Genomic DNA, 25,905 nt, shown 5'->3' on the forward strand with positions numbered 1-25,905 from the left:
AACCCCATTTCCCCTTAAACCAGATGTTTCTTACTTTCCAGTAGCCACCAGCTGATGCCCGCCCATGGACGATGCTCATCTTAATACGGTGAAAATGGGCACCTGACATGGTAATGGGCAAATGGGACAACTGGCAAAAAGCAAGTTTTGCGGAAACAAACATGTTTAAAAAAGTGCATCGCTACCGCAACATGCATCGAAAACCATGCAACCCGCTTGCAATTAAGTATATCTGAGGCCGCTTACTCCAAAGCCTTCATAAACTCAACTGTCGCCATACATCCGGCCTGGAAGAAAATCTTGAAAGATATTCCCCACCGAGCCTTGGAAGAAAAACGTAGTTATTTCAGCCCGCATTACAATGCAAACCCAACATAGCCGCAAGCTTTCGTTTCCCAAGCTAACATACGGTGCAAAAAGCTGAGTTCGCCCTCACGTTTATTTCGCACAAATAGAATACGCACATCTGAAGAGCGGCTGACGAGGCGTCTGCCCCGTGGCATGAGCAGGTGACGCGCCGCGATGCGACAGGGCAGCAGCGACAGGACGCGGCGGCCCGGCTCGGCCGGCTGCTGGCGGCTCACGGACACATCGCACTGAGTCGGATCCCCCACTCCGCGCCCGTCGGACGGCGACCACGACAGCGGCGGCAGCCAACATGCACCTCCGTCACAACACCAACGTACAGGAATCAACGTCAATGCCGCAGGTGCCACATACTAAAACGCAGCTTGCGGACAGCGTCGTCAGGGAACGTGCTGCTGACAAGCGCGAGATGTTTTCTTCCCCACACAGGATTCGGGGTACGGTAGATAGCGACTGCCATCACCCGGATCCTTCTCAGCATTCGCACATGACAGCCGTACTCAGTCGGTCGCACTGCTTCATAAAGCAAACATATGGCCATGATGAGCAACCAATCTAAATATGACGCAAATCACAATGCAAAATAAAGCGTTCTGTAGTGTCGGGCAACCACGGATTACAGCGTACATGAGCGGATATATATATATATATATATATATATATATATATATATATATATATCCCAATCCTAGTGTCAGGAAAACGTACCATTGAGCATAAGATGCCGAAACAAAACGCACCCACAACGCTCAAAAATACTTAGCCCAAGATCTCTGAAAATATCTTTCATCTCTAGACCGCAGCGAAAACAAGCTGCGCCAATCAACGGTCCGTTCGCACGGCGCACATCCGGAAACACAGCTGACGTCCGCAGCACCACACTGATCACGAAAAGCCGCCGGCACACTGAGAACACCCGGGCGCGCACACCTAAGCTGCCATATCGGCCACGAACAACCGAGCTGCCACATGGGCCCCGAGCACCTGACCCGGGGCGCCCGAACAGCTATGCTGACCCAGCGGGCTACGACCCTCCGAGTAACACCACCGCGCAGGACCGCGCCGCCGGCCGTCGCCTGGCGGAAGCTAAGCGAACACCGGACCAGCGCTGAGCGACGACCACAACCTGGATTCTAACACGAGATCAGGACGACGAGACCTGTCGTAACTCCGGGACGACCGAGATCCGAGCCTGGCGTCCAGCCAAGCCAACAAGCGGGCGCCATTAAAATGTGCCGTCAACCCCAGAGCGGCCTGACATTAGCGCGATGCTATTTCTGCCTCCTGGGCGCACCGCACGTGCTGGGGCATTGCGAAAGGGCAGCTTTTGGCACCTTGTCGAAGGAAACGACATGCCCCCCAACAATTCTTGACTAGCACAACGCCGAGCGAGTCCAGGCACTCAACACATACAACGCCCTCGCGCTAGCACCGTCAACGCCGCCGCAGGGCCGGAGCCGCGGGCGCCTGGCTCGTCTTACTGCCGACAGCGAGGGAGCCCGGGAGCGGACCGCTGGGCAGCCGGCGGAGCGGCGCCGGCAGCGCACACAGCACACGCAACAGCGGAGGCGCCAGCTACAACTGGAGCCAGGACGGCGCCGGGCCGGGAGCAGAGCAGAGCAGAGCAGAGCCGGCCCCGGCCCCGGCCCCGGCGGGCAACGGCCGGGGCTCTCTCGCGCCACCGCGCCGCCCAGTCCTCAGGGCGACGCCGTGACAGGAGAGCAGAGCTAGGACCGTCGGCTCGGCGGGGAAACGTCGCCTCGCAGCTTTGTGCGCGCGGGCGGCGCGCCGACGCCCAGGGAGAGCGGCTAAGCTGCGGCGCGCGGACCGACCGACGGCGGCGGCGCGACACACCGCCGGGCTATCACATCGAGGGGCGCGCCGCCCCGGCCGGACGGGTGAGCACAACGGCGACGTCAGGTCCGCAGACAGGCGTCAGTGGCCGACCGACAGAGCGACGGGCGACGTCAGCGTCCCCGCGCGCCCGACCGAGATATGTTGCCGGTGCGGCGCGGCGGGCGGCGCCAGGACTGAGCCGCATAACAGCGCGACGACGGGGATCCGCGGCGCTGCGGCCGCCGCGCCGAGCGCGGCGCTGAGCAACAGCAGCGGAAGCCCACCCCGCCACGACACGGACACAGACAGAGACACCGGCGCGGATACAGACACGCCGCGGCCGCGTCCGCGGACCAGCACAGTCAAGCGGAGCGGGCTGCCGCCGAAGCCCCAGGGCCTGGGGCCCGGGGGTTGGGCGCCGGCGGACGGCGCGAGCGGAGGCGGAAGGTGGCGCCGACTGCAGTCGGCCTCAAACGGGTAAATGCGTCCTGTTGAATCACGCTCAAACGATCTGCAAATTCGGGGAGTGGGACACAGTGATCCCGAAAAAGACCGCTAGTGTCCACGAAAAATCGTAAGCCGGACCTCATTTTCTGAAGTCAATCCTGTTTCTACGTCATTTCAGCAACCATAGTTCTACCTAATTCGTCATGAGAGCTACCGACGGGTCCTGGCAAAGCTACTTACTTCCACGGTTGCCAGAACCCCCATGCGTCTAACGCATAACAAGCCAGCGTCTCTGACATTCCGCGATCAAAAATAACGCCCGCGTGACCGACCGCTCCCCGGCCGCCCGCACGCCGTCCTCCAGCACCAAGCTCGCACATATCACCAGCTGCACTGCCTCCGAAGGCGTCTAGTGCTGCAGGCCGGGAGAGCTGGCCAGTGGCGTCGAGCTGTTGTGGTCCAGTGTGACGGCGTCGATGAGCGCGGCCGCCTCCAGACCGGCGGCGCCGCCGCCGCCGGCGCCGCCCGGCGGCCCGGCCGGTCCCGCCTCCTGCACGACAGACCGGACGGTGCCGTCACGCGGCGGCCGGAGCTGACACAGCCAACAGCTCACCCAGCACCAGACCGGACGGCGGCGTCACCCGGCGGACTGGGTTGACACAGCTAACAACTCACACAGCACCAGACCGGACGGCGGCGTCACCCGGTGGACCGGGCTGGCACAGCTAACAACTCACACAGCACCAGACCGGACGGTGCCGTCACGCGGCGGCCGGAGCTGACACAGCCAACAGCTCACACAGCACCAGACCGGACGGCGGCGTCACCTGGCGGACCGGGTTGACACAGCCAACAACTCACACAGCACCAGACCGGACGGCAGTGTCACCCGGCGGACTGGGTTGACACAGCCAACAGCTCACACAGCACCAGACCGGACGGCGGCGTCACCTGGCGGACCGGGTTGACACAGCCAACAACTCACACAGCACCAGACCGGACGTCACCGGACACTATCACCAGACGGGGCCCACTGGCACTGGACAGGGCGCACTGTCCCCGGACGCCGGACATTGGACACGGTACGTTGTCACAGCACACAGGTCACATCATCGACAAAGTTCACTGCTAGCAGTTTGTTGGTAGCGGACAGGGCGCCACACCGAAAACCACCACATCACAGTACAGAGGATACCTAACCGACGCTGAGTTCACAGCCATACCAAGTAGTGTGCAGTGCTCCTCGTCACACGGTCGAGCGTCAATGCCAATGGGCAACGGCACCTCGCTACGGCGTCACAGCGCTGCATCGAGCGCCGGGTATACACGACGAAACTGCAGCCCGACCTATAACCGAAAACAACTGAAATACGGTTTCGGCCACCACCAAACGACGAAAACCGCCAGCATTAGTGACCAGAAGTCAGGGCAGACTTACAACATGAACGAGAAATGCAGCATACTGCGCAGCATCCATTCACTTCACAATCCTTCCGCAGAAGGCCAGCACGCCGCAGCCAGGCCCACCTGCGCCTTGTTGTAATTAGCCTTGCGCCAGGAGAAGCGTTTTTCGTTGCTGAAGTCGGAGGCAGACGAGTTGTACGTGGGGTTGCTGAAGGTGAGGGTGGCCTCCTGGTCGGGTGCGTTCCGCGCCAGCCGGGCCCGGCACAGGAGGCCCAGCACGAGCAGGACCAGCAGCAGCAGCAGCAGGCCGCCGGCCGTCAGCAGCGCCGTAGTGACGCCGCTGGGTGATCCGGAGTCCACCGACCGGCCCTGCCGCCACACAGGCCAGCACACCGTCACCGTCCGCCTAGGCCGCGTGCTGTGACGTTCTCACCCAGCAGCGTGGTGTTGTGGTGTGACGTGAGGCTGTTATCACCTGTGCTGAGGGAAAAGTGTAAGGCGCAGCGCTGCTCTCACCTGTGCGGCGTGTCGTGACTTAGCTCGCCCGTAGGCACAGGGGTGTGCGACAATCTTCTCACCTGTGTGCTGGATATGACCTTGCTTCCGCCCATGGTTCAGAGTGGACAAATGGGAGACGCCGAGAGTGGTATATTTCCATCTAAGAGTGGAATGACATCTTTCGCCCGTGGGCATGAAAGGGCACGTTCTCGCCTCTGAGTGTCACACGCGGTGTTCTCACCTGTGAGTGCGGGTGAGCTCACACTGCTCTCACCTGTGAGTGCGGGTTGGTGTGGCAGGGCCGCTCGTCGGGCGCGTCGGGGCACGCACAGGTCACCTCTCCACCGCCCGTGTGCAGGCAGAGGTGCGAGCAGCCGCCGTTGTCGGCGGCGCACGGACTCGAGCCGCTCTGGCGCTCGGCAGACACGGCCACCACGCTCATGACCCGCTCCAGCTCTGCAACAACGCCCCCACACGGCCGTCACGTGCAGCCGGGGCCACGCCGCCGGCTCGGCAGCCGTGCCCCCGGTGTCGCCATACTCGGCGGCGGGGCCGCCGGCTCGGCAGCCGTGCCCCCGGTGTCGCCATACTCGGCAGGCGGGGCCGCCGGCTCGGCAGCCGTGCCCCCGGTGTTGCCATACTCGGCCACCGGCGGCCGAGTATGGCAACAGCTGATCTGAATTAGCAGTGAAAACGATTTTGCTGACTTCACTGTTAAACGTGACGAGTTGAATGTGCTTACATTGCAAACGACAAAAAACCCACAGGGTTTCGCAGCAGGATTCTCGCCAGGTAAGTTGGCAGAGCTTTGCTGTACGCCCACCGAGTGCAATACTACATGTCCCTCCAGGCCAAATCAGTTTCTGACCTGCTCCTCTCGCTAGACAGGAGAGAAGATCCAGTCACAAGAGGACCCGGCCGCTCGGTGCCGGTCTGCGGCCCGCCGAAGCTCAAGCCACTCACCGCCTCTGATGACGCTCCTGTGGCCGCCGTCGGCCTTGCCGGCCTGCTCCAGCGTCTTGGTCTCCCAGTCGGTCCAGTACAGCCAGTCGCCCATCTGCGGCGGCCGGGCGACCGGTTACCGGAGCCGCACCGCGGAGCCAGCCTGACCTCGGTGTACCACCTTGGTGCACCGCCTCGGTGTACCACCCCGATGTACCGCCTCAGTGTGTTGCCCCGGTGTACCGCCTGGGTGCACCGCCTCGGTGTACCGCTTCAGCGTACCGCCTCGGTGTACCGCCTCAGTGTATTGCCTCGGTGTACCGCCTTGGTGTACCTCTTTTTGATGTACCGTCTCAGTGTACCGCCTACGTATACCACCTCGGTGCACTGCCTCACACAATGGGATCTGGCACGGCGGGCGGTACACCGAATCACCCGGTACGCTGGGCGCGGTGGCGCTACGCCAACGCCACCTGACGTCGGCCAGCGTGATACCCAAAGTATGCCGGTAACATGGAAGTAAGAGGGATGAGTGTCATACCTGCCTGCTGATACCTACAGAGTGAGATACCGGTCGACAGACACAAGATTCAAATACAGCGACAGGTGACTAACGACAGCGTTCCACCTCGCTACGTCCCCCCGCCCCGGCCATCCGCCCTGCTACATCCCCCGGCCCTGACCGACTGGGCGCCCCGTCGGCGCCTGTGGGGACGGCCAGGGCGAGGACCGCTCACCACAGTGACGCCGAACGGGTGGGCGACGCCCGCCACCAGTACGCGCCGGTCGCCGCCCTGCAGGTCACAGGACTCGATCCGGTGCAGCTGGGAGTCGGCCCAGTACACCCTGCCGGCCGGCGCCCCGTATGTCAGCGCGAGCCCTCCGCACACGCGCCAAATGTGGGCGCGCTGGCAAGGACAGCGAGACCGTCAGCGTAACCCGTGCACGTGACATGGCTCCCTCTCGTCCGACTCGCCAGCCACGCGACATGAACAGCATGCTCCGTTGTCTCCAAAACACAGTTCAACGTTCAGTGTTCTGAGAACTCGTCTGCTCTAGAAAATCCATCAAGGCGAGCATATGTGACCTTCGTTCTCTGCAGCTGTGGTATGTGTTGGGGTTACGGACGTCGGCAATGGTGCAGAAATTTGTGCGCACGCATGTACATAACGTGCATTTGTGACGCTATTACGAAAAACAGCCATGCACTTTACCCTGCACAGAGGTTCGAAAACGGTAACAGGCCGTCTCACGGGAAGCCTACTACACGGTGGTCAGTCCCCAAGACGGGTGCCGCAGGAACCACGACAGCGCACCGCTCGGCCCAGCTTTACAAAAACTGCACCAAATGCGTTCCCGCGGTGCCACGTACACAGGCTACCACCCTCACGACACCACCCGCAGCAGCCAGCACCTCGGATGTGCTGTAGAAATGCTCAAAATACCACGTTCGTTCGTTACGTGGTCCGCTGACAATGCCGACCGGCACTGTGGCGCAGTCGCCGGCGATGACCATCGGATCTTGACGACAGCGTCTAAATTTGGAACAATGGTCTGCCACTCCTCCCTCCCCAGCCCGCCGAGTGAACCGATGGAGCCCCGCCACCGCTCCTCACCCGTCCTGCTCGGCGGCCAGGCCGGTGGGCGTCGCCATCCCTCCCCAGCCCGCCGCGTCAGCCGATGGAGCCCCGCCACCGCTCCTCACCCGTTCTGCTCGGCGGCCAGGCCGGTGGGCGTCGCCCTCCCTCCCCAGCCCGCCGCGTCAGCCGGTGGAGCCCCGCCACTGCCACTCACCTGTCCTGCTCGGCGGCCAGGCCGGTGGGCGTCACCCTCCCTCCCCAGCCCGCCGCGTCAGCCGATGGAGCCCCGCCACCGCTCCTCACCTGTCCTGCTCGGCGGCCAGGCCGGTGGGCGTCACCCTCCCTCCCCAGCCCGCCGCGTCAGCCGATGGAGCCCCGCCACCGCCACTCACCTGTCCTGCTCGGCGGCCAGGCCGGTGGGCGTCGCCCTCCCTCCCCAGCCCGCCGCGTCAGCCGGTGGAGCCCCGCCACCGCCACTCACCTGTCCTGCTCGGCGGCCAGGCCGGTGGGCGCGCTGATGCCCTCAGTGACGAGCCGGTGCCGGCCACTGCCGTCCAGCCTGACCGCCTCCAGCCGCGGCGGTGCGCCCTGGTCGGCCCATACCAGCAGACCGGCGGCGGGCAGCACGGCCAGCGCTCGCGGCTGCGAGAGGCCGCCCGTGACCAGCCGGCGCCGACAGCAGCCGCTCAGCGCCATCACGATCAGCGCTGGTGCGCGCGCCTCGCTGAAGAACAGCAGCCGCGCCGCCCAGTCGACGGCCACGCCCTCCGGCCACACGTCCGCCACGTTCAGCAGTGTGCGCGGCGCCGCGACGGCCGGCGTGCGCAGGTCCGCCCACCTGCCCGACAGGGGCAGGGTAGAGCCGGCAGTGGAGGGAGGGGGCGGGCTCAACAGGAGCATGCGCTCGTGATTTGGCTGCTCATGGACACAGAGACGCGTGGTTCCTAAGAGCCGCAGTACATTGACATGCATCGTGTGATCGAAATGCTCGCTTGTACAAAACATGACGCCGATAAACCATGTCGATCCCCGAACTAAAAATCCCCCCCACTTCTGACACTAAAAACAGCTGGCTGCCGAAGGTGGACAGAGCAATACAGCATACGACACCGACACCAGCGGCTCAGTCGGACGACACCGGCCCAAGTGAAATCTCACCGGATCTCGTTGAGGCCCCGGTCGGTGAATACGACTGCGTTGTCGGCGTGCACGAAGTCCAGACGGACGGCGTTGTGAACGCCCGTCACCGGCATAGTGACCTCCCAGCGCTCGTCCGTGTCCAGCGACACTTGCACCACGCTGACGGCCGGCACAGAGATGAGCGTCACCACACGGCGTGTCCAGTGGACGTCAGCACATCTGGACATCGGGACACCGGGCTGGGCACGTCGGCAGAGACGAGCGTCACCACACGGCGTGTCCAGTGGACTTCAGCACATCTGCACATCGGGACACCGAGCTGGACACGTCGGCAGAGACCATCCGGCACGGCGAGGAGACGACCTGCTATCGACGGAGGTGCCGACTGGACGGGTTACATAGCTTCGCTGACTGGCCTCGTTCACTCGGCACGGGGACTGGCCGGCTGCACAGACCCCACCGCCTGACCTCCACCATCGGAGCAGCGACTGACATGGCTGGCGGCCGGCCGGCGGCTCACCTGTTGAGCGTTAGGTAGAGCAGCATACGGCTCGGCCGGGCCGGACACGTGCCGTCGGCGGTCGGCGCCAGCCCCGTGCCGCAGCGGCACGTCTGGCCCCCCGGCCGGCGCAGACAGAGCCCGGCGCAGCCGCCGTTCTCGTCGCCGCAGGCATACCGGGCCAGCGGCGTGTCACGCTGGCGGCGCCGACACGCACAGGCGTCACATCACGTCACGTCACGGATGGGCGTCACGCCATGCCACGCTCAGCTGGCTCCTCGGCCGGCACACACCCAGCCCACGCGGCCGGCCGCTCCTAGCGACGATCGCAGACGAACAGGCAGTGCTTCAGTATTCCATGAATTAACATATGCTCTGTTTGCCCTTGGACGGAGGACTGAGCGACCAGCACTGAGGTGACATGGTGGGGTGACATGGCGGGGCGACATGGCGGAGTGACATGGTCTCCGTCCGACGTTCGAGGCATCGCTGGCCGTGACCCCGGACAAGAGCTCGCCGCGCCTCGGTGGGTGTGCGGAGCGGCAGCCTACCTCCACCAGCAGCAGGTGTCGGAGGCCGTCCAGGCCGCGCGCCAGCGTGTCCGGTGCCGAGAACTTGCTCATGAGGAGGCGTCTCTGTACGGCGCCGCTCGACCCGCCCTCGGTCCAGTACAGGTACACCCGGTGCACGGCCAGCCCGAACGGCTGGCGCAGGCCTGAGGCGAAGTCACCGGTCAGACGTACCCCCGGGCACGGCAGGTCACGGCCACGCCAGGCGGGCGCCGACCGACGCCAAAGGTGGGCGCGCGCCGCTGCACGGAGCGCCGAGTCGCAGCTGCCAAGCGGTGCTATGGCACTGGCCGGTCCCCAGCGCCGTCGGCCACAATCGCACAATGTCCGCCGCCAGGCAAAACAACCGTCAGTTGAAGGCTTAGTTTGTTGCGGGAGTTGAGAGGCCGGGGTCCAGTTCCGGGAGCACCGACCGACCCCCGGCCCAACGCCTGAGCTCGGTCAGCGATGGAGGCGGTCGGCTGAATTCTATTACCGCCGAAAGCAGCTCCTTAACGCAATGGTTCCCCACCCCGCAAGAACATCCAAGAGGCGTGGTCTCCCCCCCCCCCCATACCGGGGGAAGCCATGCACCGCTCAGAGAGTCGGGGCGGACTGACCGGACGCGATCGTGGCGCGGCGCGAGCCGTCCAGGCCGGCCCACTCTATGACGCCCAGCTGGTGGTCGCACCAGTAGATTGTGTCCAGGAGCGCGTGCACCACAATACTGCTCGGCCGGCCCAGACGACCGGTCACCACCACCGATCTGGAACCGGCAGAGGTGCCAGGTGCCAGGGTCACGGGAACACATCGACATACCGCTCCCGAACCGGCAGAGGTGCCAGGTGCCAGGGTCACCGGAACACATCGACATAACGCTCCCGAACCGGCAGAGGTGCCAGGTGCCAGGGTCACCGGAACACATCGACATACCGCTCCCGAACCGGCAGAGGTGCCAGGTGCCAGGGTCACGGGAACACATCGACATACCGCTCCCGAACCGGCAGAGGTGCCAGGTGCCAGGGTCACCGGAACACATCGACATACCGCTCCCGAACCGGCAGAGGTGCCAGGTGCCAGGGTCACCGGAACACATCGACATACCGCTCCCGAACCGGCAGAGGTGCCAGGTGCCAGGGTCACGGGAACACATCGACATAACGCTCCCGAACGCCCGCCCGCTGCTCACTGACCCTTGTGACCTGCCGAGCCCGGCGCAGCCTCACTGAATAGCACGGTAACGACGGGAAAGCGTTCGTCATGTCAAGGCGTAAGAGCGATTTGAAATGCTTCCAGTTGACCCAGCTGACCAATACACATCGTTCGTCCAGGCGCAAACCATACTTGAGGTGAACCGGTCTGTGAGGCAGGTGTAGGTGCTGACTTTTACAGCTGTCTTACACACCGAGCTTGGAACAAATGACGCTAAAAACACTCTAAAACAGGTCGCAAAGCATTTCAGTATACAAGTGGTAGACTGGAGGACTCGTCGAATCTGTCACAACGCGCCCTGCCCTGCCCTCCCCGGCGCTGCTGCCGTCCCACACCAAGTCGTTCAATGCGGGCGGCGGCGGCGGCGGCGGCCTCACCGCTGCGAGCCGTCCATGCCGGCGCGCTCGAGGCGCGGCTCGCTGCCCCAGTCGGCCCAGAAGAGCAGGCCGTGCCGGTGCGAGACGGCCAGCGCGCCGGGCATCTGCAGACCGGCGTGCACCAGCAGCTGGCGCCGCTGGCCGTCCAGCTCGGCCACCTCCACACTGGCGCGGCTCATGTCCGTCCAGAACAGCTGAAACAGAGCCCGCGCCGCGCGGTCGGAGGGCGGCTGACACAGCCTGTCTGACCGCCACAGCTGAAACCCGAGCGGCGGCTCCGGCACCAGCAGCAGCGCGGCTCAGATCCGACACATCCGGCCACGACGCCTGACCTGAACACACAGCTCAGACCGGAAACATCCGGCCTGAACACACAGCTCAGACCGGACACATCCGACCTGAACACACAGCTCAGACCGGACACATCCGGCCTGAACACACAAATCAGACCGGACACATCCGGCCTGAACACACAGCTCAGACCGGACATATCCGGCCAGGACGCCTGACACACGCTGCAAGCGTGTCAGTCACACATACATCTGGTGAGAAATCCAACCAAGACGGCCATCACACATCAATCAACGTGCACCCAACTACTGAAAGCTACACATAAACTGACGGCGTGGACACAGTTCGGCAACCGACAAGGGCTCCCGGTCAGAAACAGTAGCCCTGGCCGCCTGACTGGACGGCGGGGCCGCCTTTCTGACCTTGCCGCCGACCATGTCAATGGCGAGAGCCGAGACGTGCCCCAGCTCGTGCGTCACCACCGGGTGCGACTTGAGGCCGTCCAGCACGGCGCTAACGATGCGGCGCCGGCCGCCGGCGCGGTCAAAGTATAGCAGCCGACCTGGGCCGGACACACAGGGTCACGCTCTGAGCGTCGGCCGGCAGAAGCAGCCTCCCACGTACACACGCCAGCCGCGGCGTGCCAGCCAACCTGCATATGACCGTGAACGCCACTGTTCCACCCAGTCCATGAGCTACCCCGAATGTTCGCCCCCCCCCCCCCCTCCCCCGTGAAGTGACAACAGCGCCTCGGGCGGGGTGTGGCGCCCTCAGCTCAGCGTCGGGCCGCCGGCACCGGCCCGTTCCGCGCACCTGAGCGCTGGTCCCAGGCGATGGCCGTGACGTCGATGTTGCGCGGCAGCGGCAGCACGGTGTCGACGCCCGGCGGATCGGTCAGCGCCAGCCGGCGCACCTCACGGCCGCGCGCGAACACCAGGCTCAGTCTTGGCCCTCGCTCGCAGGAGCGGCCGTCCTCTGACATCGGCACGCCTGGCAAAACGAGGGCTGGTCAGCATGCGGGTCACAAGAACGAAACAACGCAGACAGGTGAGCAGACAGGAGCGGGACAACAAGGGGGGGGGGGGAGAAAGAGGCATCGCCCAACCTCATCCCCAAAACTTCACATTCCACCACAGATGCTGGACAAGCAGCATGAGCGAACAAATGTACAAGACAGAATGATAATCCTACGACCCGCCGGCTTCTACCTGGTAAACAACATCGCTGCAGCGATCAGAAACCAGTGGCGTGCTGCCGGGCCCGCCGCTTAAGTCCACTCACCGGTGGGGCAGCGGCAGGAGGCGCGGCCGGCCGGCGCCAGCAGGCACAGGTGCGAGCAGCCGCCGTTGTCGCGGCCACAGCCGCTCTGCGCCACCTCGGGCGGCTGGGCCGGGCGGTCGACACCCAGCACGGCCAGCGCCAGCGGCGGGCCCGGCTGCGGCAGCGTCAGCGCCAGCCGCACCGGTGCCGGCCGGCCGGCAGCGCTGCCGTTCAGCACCGCCCCCGAGCCGCCCTCCAGCCAGAAGAGTCTGCCAGCGGCGGCGACCAGCGCCAGCGGCGCCTCCCGCTCCGAGAAGAGGCGGCGGGCGGCGCCCAGGCCGTCGTCCGTCAGCGGCGCGGCGCTCACGGCCCCTGCGGCCGACAGCCGGCACACAGTGTGACAGCGCCCCGCCACATGGCCGCCATTGAACACGCAGGCCCACTCATGTTGCAGCGTCGCGCACATGGAATGTGCTAGACTTTGACATGTGCCCTGATCAAGAATAGCAACGCTAATTCTGGCGAGGGTAAAACGTGGCAAAACAGGTTAAGTGTAAAGTGGATGACTAGGAAACCACGTTGATAAGAACAGCGATCTAGCTTGTCAGTAATTGTCAGTGAGGTCACATCGTCAATGCCGGTCAGCAGCTTCACCTCCGCCTGCGGAATCCGCGGGCTGAGATGATTCCTCAACGCCCGTCTGTAGTCGCACGGCCCACCAGCGACGCACCTAGTTTGGCGTCGCACCAGTAGATGGTGCGCGAGTCGGTGTCTAGCGCCAGCCCGGTGGGGGCGCCCAGCCCCGAGCCCAGGACGACCGAGCGTCGCGAACCGTCCATGGCGGCGCGCTCGATCCGACCACCGGCCGCTTCAGGGGCGCCCAGGTCCGTCCAGTACATCAGGCCGGCTGGAACAGCGCACAGCACGGGTCCGTCCAGTACATGAGGCCAGCTGGAACAGCGCACAGCACGGGTCCGTCCAGTACATCAGGCCAGCTGGAACAGCGCACAGCACGGGTCCATCCAGTACATCAGGCCAGCTGGAATAGCACACAGCACAGGTCCATCCAGTACATGAGGCCAGCTGGAACAGCGCACAGCACGGGTCCGTCCAGTACATCAGGCCGGCTGGAATAGCCCACAGCACAGGTCCATCCAGTACATCAGGCCGGCTGGAACAGCGCACAGCACGGGTCCGTCCAGTACATCAGGCCAGCTGGAATAGCACACAGCACAGGTCCATCCAGTACATGAGGCCAGCTGGAACAGCGCACAGCACGGGTCCGTCCAGTACATCAGGCCGGCTGGAATAGCACACAGCACGGGTCCATCCAGTACATCAGGCCGGCTGGAATAGCACACAGCATGGGTCCGTCCAGTACATCAGGCCAGCTGGAACAGCACACAGCACAGGTCCATCCAGTACATCAGGCCGGCTGGAATAGCACACAGCACAGGTCCATAAAGTACATCAGGCCAGCTGGAATAGCACACAGCACAGGTCCATCCAGTACATCAGGCCGGCTGGAATAGCATACAGCACGGGTCCGTCCAGTACATCAGGCCAGCTGGAACAGCACACAGCACAGGTCCATCCAGTACATCAGGCCGGCTGGAACAGCACACAGCACAGGTCCATCCAGTACATTAGGCCGGCTGGAACAGCACACAGCACAGGTCCATCCAGTACATCAGGCAGCTGGAATAGCACACAGCATGGGTCCATCCAGTACATCAGGCCACCTGGAATAGCACACAGCACAGGTCCATCCAGTACATCAGGCCAGCTGGAATAGCACACAGCACAGGTCCATCCAGTACATTAGGCCGGCTGGAACAGCACACAGCATGGGTCCATCCAGTACATCAGGCCAGCTGGAACAGCACACAGCATGGGCCCATCCAGTACATTAGGCTGGCTGGAACAGCACACAGCACGGGTCCATCCAGTACATCAGGCCAGCTGGAACAGCACACAGCATGGGCCCATCCAGTACATTAGGCCGGCTGGAACAGCACACAGCACAGGTCCATCCAGTACATCAGGCCAGCTGGAACAGGACACAGCACAGGTCCATCCAGTACATTAGGCCGGCTGGAACAGCACACAGCACGGGTCCATCCAGTACATTAGGCCAGCTGGAATAGCACACAGCACGGGTCCATCCAGTACAGCATGTCGGCCACAGAAGCACGGTCGGTCCGAGACGCCGGCTCTGGCTGTCACCAGTCGGCCATGGACAAATCTGCCCCGCACATGCCACGTGTGCCCCGCAGGACAACTTCAACTTCGGTCGCAGGTGACGTCACGGCGGGACAACCACGAGCGTCGGCGAGCTCGGCGGCATCACGCGCCGCTCGAAGCGGCCTGCGGCGGCGCAGTCCCCTCCACAGCCACAGCCGAGGCGACCGCCCAGTCCAGTACCGCCATCTAACCGACGCCAGCGGCAGCCCCGACCGGGTCGGGGTCGGGTCGGAGTCATGTCACGTCGAATGGTGTCAGGCCAGGTCGTGTCAGGTCAGGCCAGGTCGGCCACAGTCTGAGGAGCGGCGTCTGACCTGGTGGGTCGACCACGAGGGCCGCCGGACTGTCGAGGCCGTCCGACAGCAGCAGCGAGCGAAGCTGACCATCGGCGCGCGCCACTTCCAGCCGCTGCAGGCTGGCGTCCGTCCAGTACAGCAGACCGCCCAGCCAGTCCAGCGCCAGCGACGTCACGTTTCCTGCCACCGGCCGCGTCACACCCGTCAGCACACTAGCCGTCACACGGCCGCACGGCCGCCGGCCGAGACGTCTGGTGGCACAGCTCCGGTGCCTGCTCGGTCCTCCCCCCTTCCCCCCCCCCCCCCGGGACCACTCGTCCCCGAGCCGCCCGCCTCGTCTCGCCACAGCGCCCGCCTACCGCTCTCTCCTCCCTCGCCGCCCCCGGGACGACGCCTCGCCAGTGCCACCTGTGGGCCGCTCACCGAGGCCGGCATCCAGCACCAGTCGGTGCTGGCTGCCGTTCCAGAGCGAGCGCTGTACACTGCCCGAGTCGCCGTCGGCCCAGAAGAGCGCGCCGGCGCGATCAGCGGCCAGCGCCGTTGGCCGGCCCACCGCCACAAGCGGTACCGGGTGTGGCGTGCCGCCGTCTAGAGGCGCCTCCTGCAAGCTGCCGTTCTGCGCCAGCAGAAGGCCGGCCGGCGGGCCCGACTGGCAGGTCGTCCGACTGAGGGCAGGGCGCAGCACTTCAGGGCAGGTTAGGGCGTGGCACGGTAGGGCAGGGCACTGCAGAGCAGGACAGGGCATGGCATGGCATGGCATGGCATGGCATGGCATGGCATGGCATGGCATGGCAGGGCAGGGCAGGGCAGGGCAGGACGGGGGAGGGCGGGGCCGGGCAGGGCACGGCAGGGTAGGGCGGGTCGGGGCAGGGCAGGGCAGGCGCTGTCGACTACTCAGTACCGGGTGCAGTTATCGTTGTGCGCGCAAGTCGCAGAGGTGGAGGGGAATTGTACTCAGCTTTCTTCTCGCCTATTCCGCGCAGGGCGCGTATTTCTCGCAAACTGCCAAACGCGACCAGTCGCGACTCAACGATTCGCAACAATAATAAATCTGTAGAGATCACTACGTGGTGAAAACCGTCTCGAGTGACGAAAAGGAGTGAGGTCCGAGGCATTAATACTACTACCCCGCGCGCATGAGAGCTCCGCATTTGAAATATGCCGCGACACATCCCCCAGCAGTCTGCAAACGCTCTCAGTAGCCAATCCCGTCACAGATCGCTTAAGTAAAGCGTTCAAGTGTGGGACCGGCGGGGTGTGACCGATACGCCGAGAACCCACCGGTGCGGCCGCGGATGCCGCCCCGTCCTCACTGACCTGGCGGTGCGGCCTCGGACGCCGCCCCGTGCCACTGACTTGGCGGTGCAGCCCCGGACGCCGCCCCGCGCCACTGACTTGGAGGTGCGGCCGCGGACGCCGCCCCGTCCCACTGACCTGGCGGTACGGCCGCGGACGCTGCCCCGCCCAACTGACCTGGCGGTGCGGCCGCGGACGCTGCCTCGTCCCACTGACCTGGCGGTGTGGCCGCGGACGCTGCCCCGTCCCACTGACCTGGCGGTGCGGTCTCGGACGCTGCCCCGTCCCACTGACCTGGCGGTGCGGTCTCGGACGCCGCCCCGTCCCACTGACCTGGTGGAGAGCAGGCGCAGGCCGCTGGGACAGGCGCAGAGGCGTCCGTCGGGCCGCGGCAGGCAGAGGTGCGAGCAGCGGCCGTTGTCGGCGCAGCGCTCCGAGCGGCCCGGCTGGCGCAGTGGGTGTACGCTGCGCACATCCAGTGGATGCTCCAGGCTGACCCGCAGCTGGCGCAGGCTTTCGCCTGCCGCAGCGTTCGGGTGGCGTCACTCCACGCCGCTCTGTCGCCGGGGCCGGCGCCACATCTCGTCCCGATTGACCGCAGGCCAAGCGACAGTCGTCAGTACTCGACCGACGGGACGGCGCGCTCCTGAACCCACACAGCCACTGGAACTTAGCAGGCCGGGTGACGAGGTACTCGACTCGAACGGCGACCTGCGCAACTAGGCGCGTCAAGTCTACGGTCAGACAGAAGCTTGCCGTGCCTACTTGACGCACGGGGAGGCTGCCTGAGACCCGTACACGGAGTACACATCGACCGGAGCCAGGCGCATGCCGCCAATGGCAACATCTACAGCAAAATACAGCGAAACATCTATCGCTAACGTACGGTGCTGCGTAACAGAACACAGTCGACCAGCATACTGCGAGCAAGATTAGATGAATGCTGATCATGCTCGGGCAGCCATGCCAGATGCCCGGGGCTGAGCTGCGCGGCAAGCCAGCGGCGCTGACACCAGCTCAGAGACACGCTCGTCAGAATCCAGCCCAGTTGAGCGGCGCCGCAACAGCGGCCATTGTCCCCATGCTCAGCGAGTGTTAGGCAGCTCAAACAGTCTCCTCCGACGGAGGCGCGACGCCGACCTGACTGAGCGGAGTAGGCCTGCGCACACCAACATAGATCCCGGGCCGGCCGAACACCGTTACAGCAGCCCGTCCCACGGAGCACGCGGTGCCAGGGATCGGCCCGCTCCGGTCGCGCTATTGGTTGGCACCACCAGCAGAGGACAAATGGCACGGGACGCCAGCGAGACGCCAGTACTGCCGAACAGAACAGATGCCGAGCTGGCGGGCGGCGGAAAACACGACCTGGAGTCGACAGTTACCGCCGCCACCGACTGAGTGGCGATTTGAGTCGTGCTCTTTCGCATGTTTCTTTTTACGACTTTCACCGATTCAACACTAATGCAGGCCCAAGAACTGTCTTACAGGCACCCGGGCCAATGACCAGATAGTGTGGTGCCACGGTTGTCATTTGTCGCCGATTCCGGCATCCGCGAGAGGTCATTTTCGCACCGAACGGCACCAATTCGCTGCTGCCTGTGCTGGATTGGCCTCATCTACATTAACTGGTCTAGCCAACCGATCTGCTCGCTCGGACACTGCTACTGGACACGGACGCGGCACCGAAGTCCTAGTCTACGGCGACGGTGGCGTGTCACGTATGCTAAAGCCAATCGTCTTGTTTGATGTGTGATGACACTAAGTTTGCTTTGTAGTCGCTTGCTGAATATTGCAAGAAAAAGAGAAACAGAGTCACTGAGCCTGCGAACCCAAACAGCTCTGAAATATCAGCAAGTAAGGCAGTTTTCTCCCAGGGAGGGCATAGTTCGAATGCTTGCGTGGCGTAACGCAATCCCTACACGGTGGTTTGGTGAGCCCGTGCGTCCAGACGGGGGATGGACGGAGGCACCGCCGCCGGAGCCTGTCTGACTGCACCGCTGCCACCCGTGCTGGCCACGCCGTCCCTGCCACGCCACCAGCGGCGGTGGCTGGCCCAGCCGCTGTCTCCCAGCACGTCAAGCTGAGCCTGCGACCAGCGGGTCTGACCAGCAGCTGACCGGCCAGCCTCGGCGCCTGAGGCCAGTGGATCTGACCAGCAGCTGCTCCGGCCAGTTTCGGCGCATCAAACCGGAGCCCGTTGGGACAGAAGCAAGCGTCCATGCCATATGTGTGTATGTGGGGAGGGGGGGGGGGAGGGGGTGCCGAGGGATGCAAAAATGAACGTCCACCTGTGGCTCTCAAAGCACTACAAGCCCGGCTTCAACCACGCATGTGCGTCTTCCTATGCGGACAGCGCTCTCCGAATCAATACATCTAATCTAACAAAAATCGGCGAGGGAGCACACGATATTTATGCGCACGATACGTGGACAGAATGCACACAGACCCATGCAAGCTCGCCAGCCGACGCGCGCGCCTGCGCCAGTGGTCACGGTGCGCTAGCGCAGTTCCGTCCCACTGGGGCCTGCGTCTGCTGGGATGTCCCGGCACCCGAAAGACGTGAGCGGGTATGCAGGCGGGAGCGTGTCTGCTCAGGGAACGGAGGAGAGGAACAGCCAGGGCGCGCGAGGCCGGCCGCGCGGAGGCGAAGAGCCAAAGCGCGTGCTTGCCGGTGTACCGTGGCGCTTGTCGGCCGCGTGGAGGGCGTGTGTTTTCAGGTCGGTCCAGTACAGGGTGTCCTCGAACAGCGTGAGACTGAACGGATGGGGTACGCCGTGACCCAGCACCTGCAACCAGCCGAGCGTCAGCCGCGCCTCAGCCGTCGCCGACGGGGAGTGCGCAGCACTACCACCACCACCGCCGACAAAGGCGCCGTCACCATCACCCCCGGAAGAGCAGCCCGCAACGCTGTCACATCCGAGCAGGGGCACAGGCACAGACACGGCAGCCGCTATCGTGGGCGGAGCTGCGGCGACTGCCGCAGCCGGAATCGGCAGGACGGTCCGCACGCAGACGTCTGAGCCGCGTCGGGCGCACGGCACACCCACCGCCACCGCTGCCGACGGCCACCACCAGCGGAGGACAGGCAGACACTGTCCCGGCCGACAGTCAGACCGCCGCCACACCGACCCCGACAGCTTCGACTCGAGCAGCCTTGTGTCCGCCCGTCACAAGCAGCCAAACATTCGCCGGGCACCGATGTAATCTACGTCGGCGTATCTGCCGCCGGAATCACAAGCCATCCCGTTTGAACCCGCCGCGAGGCACCTCCCTTGCGTCTCGCGCTCGTCACGAGCTGGTGGCAGCCAGAATGGACTCTGTAGCGTAACCGCTGGATGAGAGCAGCTGGCCGCATGCCGCCATCGCCGATCTGAAAGTGTCGGCGCTGGGCCGCCGTAGCATCCTCTGCAGGTTGAACCCGACGGGTTCGCCAGACGCTCACATGCAGTGACAATGGCTGGCGCAACGTCACCACCGGGACCAGCCGGCAACACAGTATGACAGGTGGAGCAGCCAGCAACATAGAGTATGACAGGTGGAGTAGCCAGCAACACAGAGTATGACAGGTGGAGTAGCCGACAGCACAGATTATGACAGGTGGAGAAGCCGGCAACACAGAGTATGACGGGTGGAGTAGCCGGCAACACAGAGTATGACAGGTGAAGTAGCCGGCAACACAGAGTATGACAGGTGGAGCAGCCGGTAACACAGAGTATGACAGGTGGATCAGCCGGCAACAAAGAGTATGACAGGTGGAGTAGCCGGTAACACAGAGTATGACAGGTGGAGTAACCGGCAACACAGAGTATGACAGGTGGAGTAGCCAGCAACATAGAGTATGACAGGCGGAGCACCACACCTGTGATTTCTGTACGAAAGCCCTCTTATCGCCAGTGACTGCTGTATTGTCCCCTACAGCCATGCACTCTGACAATCCTTCCACTGCTCAGTAGACTTCGTACCCCTTTAATATCTTGTCCGTGCCTCCCCGTCCCTCTCGCGCAATCCCCGTCCTTCTCGTGCCCTCCCCGCCCCTCTCGTGCCCTCCCCGTCCCTCTCCTGTGCCCTGCCCGTCGCCGCGGTGATCCTGGCTGGACCAGAGCGCCGCCTGACCTGTCGCCGGCCAGTGCCGTCCAGGCGGCAGCAGCCGATGGTGTTCAGCTTGGCGTCGGCCCAGTACAGCGTGTCGGTCGGCTGGTCCAGCGTCAGGGCATTCGGCCACGCCAGCTGGCCGGAGACGACCCGGCGCCGCCCACTGCCGTCGCCGTTCACGCGCTCGATCCGCGCCGGTGAGCCTGCCAGCAGAGCGGCGCCGGTGACGGGCGGCTCGCGCGGGACGGCCCGGCTGGCGGGGTGGCGACACCTGCGCATACCACACAGGTGGGCGGCCGGCGAGGGCGGCACGCTTTCCGAGGCAATCGGTGTGGACACGAGGCAAGGCGTCCTTACCAAATAAAAGGCGTTGATTGGGGAGTCAACTTAAGCAGGCCAAAGACATAAACAGTCGGCAACTCGCCGAAAAAAACACATCCACGGATGTGTGAGAGGTCATGTGACGCGACCGGGCTCCATGGACAGCGAGAGGACGAGAGGACATGGACTAACAATAACAACTGCGGCCAAACCACAGAGCTGCATGGGATCGGCCCCATGGACAGCGAGAGCTGACTAACAATGACACCCGCGGCCAAACCACAGAGCTGCATGGGATCGGCCCCATGGACAGCGAGAGCTGACTAACAACACCCGCAGCCAAACCACAGAGCTGCATGGGATCGGCCCCATGGACAGCGAGAGCTGACTAACAACAACACCCGCAGCCAAACCACAGAGCTGCGTGGGATCGGCCCCCATGAACAGCGAGGGCTAACAACAACACCCGCAGCCAAACCACAGAGCTGCATGGGATCGGTCGGTGAACGTCCGACCAGCTAAACCCAGGTTACGTCACCATGATCTCGCTACGCTAGACCAGAGCGCATCAAACCATCACTCGCGGGGACTACCGCTTCGGACCAGGGTGACCGCGACAGCCCGTGCCCGTCGGCTGCTTACCGACGTCGGCCCAGAAGAGGAAGGCCCGCTCCGGGTGGAGACAGAGGGCGCGCGGCGCCTCCAGGTCGGCGGCAAGCAGTCGGTGTCGGTGGGCGCCGTCCAGTGTGCTGACCTCCACCGCACCGGGTCGCTCCTCTGCCCAGTACACCAGGTCGTGCAGCCAGTCGACGGCCAGGCCGGCCGGCCGGAACAGGCCGGCCGGGGTAACCGCTGGCAACGCACGACAATGGGCGAGTCAAGGACCACACCCATCTTCGGCAGTCTTAATCTGATGACGCATACAGGGCAACACAAGCGTGCATGTTGCAGCTCTCATGGCAATGCAGCCTTTCAGCACTAACCACATAGCTCTGTGATAAGCGAGGCTCCCGCTCCACCTTCGCCAAGGCTCCCGTTCCACCTACGTCACGGCTGCCGTTCCACCTACGTCACGGCTGCCGTTCCACCTACGTCACGGCTCCCGCTCCACCTTCGCCAAGGCTGCCGTTCCACCTACGTCACGGCTGCCGTTCCACCTACGTCACGGCTCCCGCTCCACCTTCGCCAAGGCTGCCGTTCCACCTACGTCACGGCTGCCGTTCCACCTACGTCACGGCTCCCGCTCCACCTTCGCCAAGGCTCCCGTTCCACCTACGTCACGGCTCCCGCTCCACCTTCGCCAAGGCTGCCGTTCCACCTACGCCACGGCTGCCGTTTCACCTACCCCACGGTCGGGAGCCGGTGATGAGGGAGCGGTAGATGACGTTCTGCGCCGTGTCCAGCCAGAAGAGCAGGCCGCGGCTCAGGTGGTAGTCCACATATACGGCGTTGGCCAGACCGCGGTGGGCCGTGGCCGAGAAGGCGCCGTTCAGGGTCACCTGACGCAGGCCATGTGTCAGGTCAGGTTCGAGGTCTCTGGCGCGTGACGGACAGGTGGCGACCTCGATCAGGGCCGGGCAGGCCAGAGGTCAGGGCACCACTCGCCTCGCTAGACAAGTCAGCGGCTCATTCACCCAGGACAGCTTCAACGTAGTCTCCACCCACAGAGCTCACGAGCACGGGTCTCGCTCCCTCAACATGGTCTGCTGACAGTAAGCATTCAACTTCATGGAAAGATAGAGAACCGGAGAACCAATATGCCCACCCGGAGAACCAATCCCTCGCGTTGCATGACACAACTCCCGGCCGCCGTCCGCCGACTACCCTCCTCAAGAAGAGCCTGAGGCGGCAGGCGGCACGTCACCTGCTGGATGGTGTGTTTGGCGGCCAGCATGAGGGAGGCGGGCGGCGGCCCAGCCCGGCACGTGACGCCGTCCGGCCGCAGCTGGTAGCCGGCCGCGCAGCTACAGTTGAAGCTGCCGGCGCTGTTGTGGCAGAAGTGGCTGCAGGGTCGGTACAGGCCGCACTCGTCGACGTCAGCGCAGCTGTCACAGCCGTCAGCGCGCGGTCAGAAGTCGGTCAGGCTGTCAGACGTTAACACCGGGCAATAGGGAGACCGGCAGCACACACAGGTTAGAGGCCAGCACGGGTAGGCGGCCAACAAACCCTTTTTCTGACTGACCCGATCCGCTAGAGCCGAGAGATCATCGAGCTCGACTTCCACAATGTTCACGGTGGTCCTTTACATCCTGCTCATCGGAACTGAATGACACTCAGACGAGCGTTGCGCCATAGGGCCGTCTCGGGAGCCCCCCCAAACAAGACCTGGCCACCGCGCCACTGTTCCCGTCCACTGCCCATCTGCTGGCCTCCCGTAGCCCCGGCCGCCACCTCTGAGTCGACCACCTGATCTGGGACGCCACCGCTGACCTGACCCGGAGGCGCCGCTCCTGACCTGATCCGGAACGCCGCTGACCTGACCCTGGGCACCGCCGCTGACCTGATCCCGGGCGCTGCCGCTGACCCGGCTCCGCGGTGCGCTGACCTGACCCCGGGCGCCGCCGCTGACCTGACCGGGGCGCCGCCCCTGACATGACTCAGGGCGCCGCTGACCTGACCCCGGGCGCTGCCGCTGACCTGACCCCGGGCGCTGCCGCTGACCTGACCCCGGGCGCTGCCGATGACCTGACTCGAGCCGCCGCCGCTGACCTGACCCGGGGCGCCACCGCTGACCCGACCCCGGGCGCTGCCGCTGACCTGACCCGGCCCCGCGGTGCGCTGCCCTGACCCCGGGCGCCGCCGCTGACCTGACCGGGGGCGCCGCCCCTGACCTGACTCGGGGCGCCGCTGACCTGACCCCGGACGCTGCCGCTGACCTGACCCGGTCCCGCAGTGCGCTGACCTGACGCGGTCCGGCTGCAGGGCGTAGCCGGAGCGGCAGGTGCAGTTGGGCTCGGCGTCCGAGGGCAGGCCCAGGCACAGCTGCTCACAGCGCGCGGTCGGCGGACACTCGGCCAGGTACGCGCACCCGTCCTCGTCTGAAAGGCGAGCACACGTCACCGACGGCAGGCTATCACGACAGTGCGTGCCCAGTGGTTACACTCTGGCGGGAGGTGCCAGCTGACGTGCGTCTGAGAGTGGCGCCGCCCGCACGGCGGGCCGGATACCCACCTTGTCCCCAGGAACACTGTCTGAACCCGTCGCAGACCTGCTGCGGCGGCAGGCAGGGCCCCTCCGGACAGTGGAACTGCCCACTGGGGCAGCCGGGCTCGCAGTCCACCTCGTCCTCGCCGGCGTCGCAGTCCTGGTGGCCGTCGCAGCGGTCCTCGGCCTGCCGGCGCCGACGCTCGGTCACACCGCGCCGGCAGCGACACGCCGCACCGCCGGGGCGGAGCTCACCGCCGCAGGCCGCGACAGGCGCCAGGGCAGGCCACTCCAGGCACAGTCCCTCGGGGGAAGGTGGCGCACTGGCAGACAATGGGGGCCTCCGCGACAGGCACCAGACCGCCGGCCGAGTGCGCGTGGCCGATGACTGGTGGATGGTAGCGTGGTGGTCGGTAACTGGTAGATGGCGAGATGGTGGGATGGTGGGGTTGCGGGATGGTGGATGGTGAATGGCAGGGTGGTGGATGGTGGCTGGTGGATGGTGGTTGAAGGTCAATGGCTGATGGTTGATGGCCGGTGGGCGGCGGGTGACGGTAAGCGCGGTCGACAGCACCGGAACCGCACCTACCGGCAGGCAGAGGCCGTTCAGGCAGGTGAACTGGTCACTGGCACAGGCCGCCGGCGCCGAACAGTTGCGCTCGTCCCGCCCGTCGTCGCAGTCGGACGTGCCGTCGCACACCCAGTCAGCCTCGATGCACATCGTCTCGCACCTGACGACACCGGGGAGAGGTAGGGGGATGGGAGGGAGGCACGCCGATGTCAGTAGGGCGCGACGGCGATCTGAGGACGGATGTCCTCACAAGGCAGCAAAAGGGCACGCACGCACGTGCGTACGCACGCACACACGCACGCGCGCGCGCACGCACACACACGCACGCACGCACGCGCGCACACACCCACACACATTAACGCCATCGAAAGGTACCTGGTGCACGTCTGAGGCAAATGAGCCCAAAGGTAGCGTACGTTCACACACCAACTGCGCGATACAAAACACAGTGTTGGCTCCAAGCACACATCGGCCTTACAAACGCTGCCTGGATCGCAGTAATGGAATATGGACTTGGAGTGTGAGCTGAGCCTTCGATGCGGTATTGCCAGCACTGACAGCGTCGCCGCCAGCAGCCGGCCTGCCTGCCGGCAGTCACCTCATCTCGCCGGGTGCACACTCGGTGACGTCGCAGTCCTCGTCGCCGCCGTCGCCACAGTCGTCGACGCCGTCGCACAGTTGGGCAGCGCCGACGCAGAAGGCGCGGTGCGGACACCAGAAGCCGTCCGCGCCGCAAGGCGAGGCGGGAGCTGCGAACCGGGCAGCAGTTCAGGGGGAGGGGGCGGACACCGAGCACGCCAGCGGCCTTCGCTCGGCACCACGTCCGGGCAAAGGGAATCATCAGACGTGGACGAACACGCTGACGCGCAAACGAGCGTATCGGCGTTCGTTCCGTTCAAGTCTTCAAAACATGTCAGCACCTCGGTGTGTGTTTGCTAACACAACGCAGTGTGCCCATTTCGCGCGAGGTCAAGAGGCTCACCAGCCTAACAGCATGCTCCCGCTCACCGGCGCAGCCGATCTCGTCCGAGCCGTCCTCGCACTGGTCGACGCCGTCGCAGCGGTACAACACGTCCAGACACTCGGCGTCGCCGCGACACTGCAGCTGTCCCGGCCCACAGCGCCTGGCCGGCAGAGGGGCGGCCGCTAACGCCCGGCACGGCGCCAGACCGCACGCCAGCACGGCCACGCCGCCACTCTCGGCGGGCTCTGGTGCATGGGTTCGCCGCACGTCGCGCATGTGCTGTGCTCTCAGCGTACACGCATCACACGGGCTTTCAGGCCGAGGGGAAATATGTGTGTTGAAAGGAAATGAAACGCGCAGAAAAAAACGGAAGGCCCTACCTCTCCTAAGCAATCTTAAGCCCCAAACTTCGATAACAACAATGTCCTCCTCCGGGATTGTCAGGTTGCGGGGCATGGTCAGGTGTGTGGAAAGTCTCTCCGAAAGGCGGCTCAGTGCAGGCGCGTCGCCGAAGAGTTCGTCGCCGGCAATGAAGTGTTCGCTTGTAACGGTTTAGGGCTCATTTGCAATGGTGAAG

At 64.5% G+C, this 25,905-nt stretch overlaps 1 protein-coding gene across 1 annotated transcript; it reads right to left on the reverse strand.

Moving 5' to 3' along the window:
• Window positions 1–2,576: 2,576 nt before the first annotated feature.
• Window positions 2,577–25,604, reverse strand: Lrp4 (LDL receptor related protein 4). Its single transcript, XM_037231721.1, has 30 exons — window positions 25,540–25,604; window positions 25,373–25,488; window positions 24,963–25,113; window positions 24,383–24,524; window positions 23,821–23,980; window positions 23,552–23,687; window positions 22,514–22,694; window positions 21,995–22,148; window positions 21,292–21,501; window positions 20,350–20,531; window positions 18,914–19,022; window positions 16,570–16,756; window positions 15,364–15,605; window positions 14,959–15,120; window positions 13,131–13,307; window positions 12,750–12,772; window positions 12,422–12,524; window positions 11,954–12,130; window positions 11,563–11,702; window positions 10,850–11,043; window positions 9,881–10,026; window positions 9,264–9,427; window positions 8,734–8,909; window positions 8,232–8,372; window positions 7,555–7,911; window positions 6,231–6,339; window positions 5,515–5,608; window positions 4,826–5,007; window positions 4,177–4,422; window positions 2,577–3,199 (listed from the first exon to the last, which is right to left on the reverse strand). The coding sequence occupies exons 1-30, from the start codon at window positions 25,602–25,604 to the stop codon at window positions 3,059–3,061; spliced, it is 4,767 nt and encodes a 1,588-aa protein (XP_037087616.1). The 3' UTR covers window positions 2,577–3,058.
• Between the last annotated feature and the right edge of the window lie 301 nt (window positions 25,605–25,905).

Source organism: Pollicipes pollicipes, unplaced genomic scaffold (genome assembly GCF_011947565.3).
Source record: "Pollicipes pollicipes isolate AB1234 unplaced genomic scaffold, Ppol_2.1 Scaffold_6686;HRSCAF=7923_pilon_pilon_pilon, whole genome shotgun sequence".
In the NCBI taxonomy this organism is placed as follows: domain Eukaryota; kingdom Metazoa; phylum Arthropoda; class Thecostraca; order Pollicipedomorpha; family Pollicipedidae; genus Pollicipes; species Pollicipes pollicipes.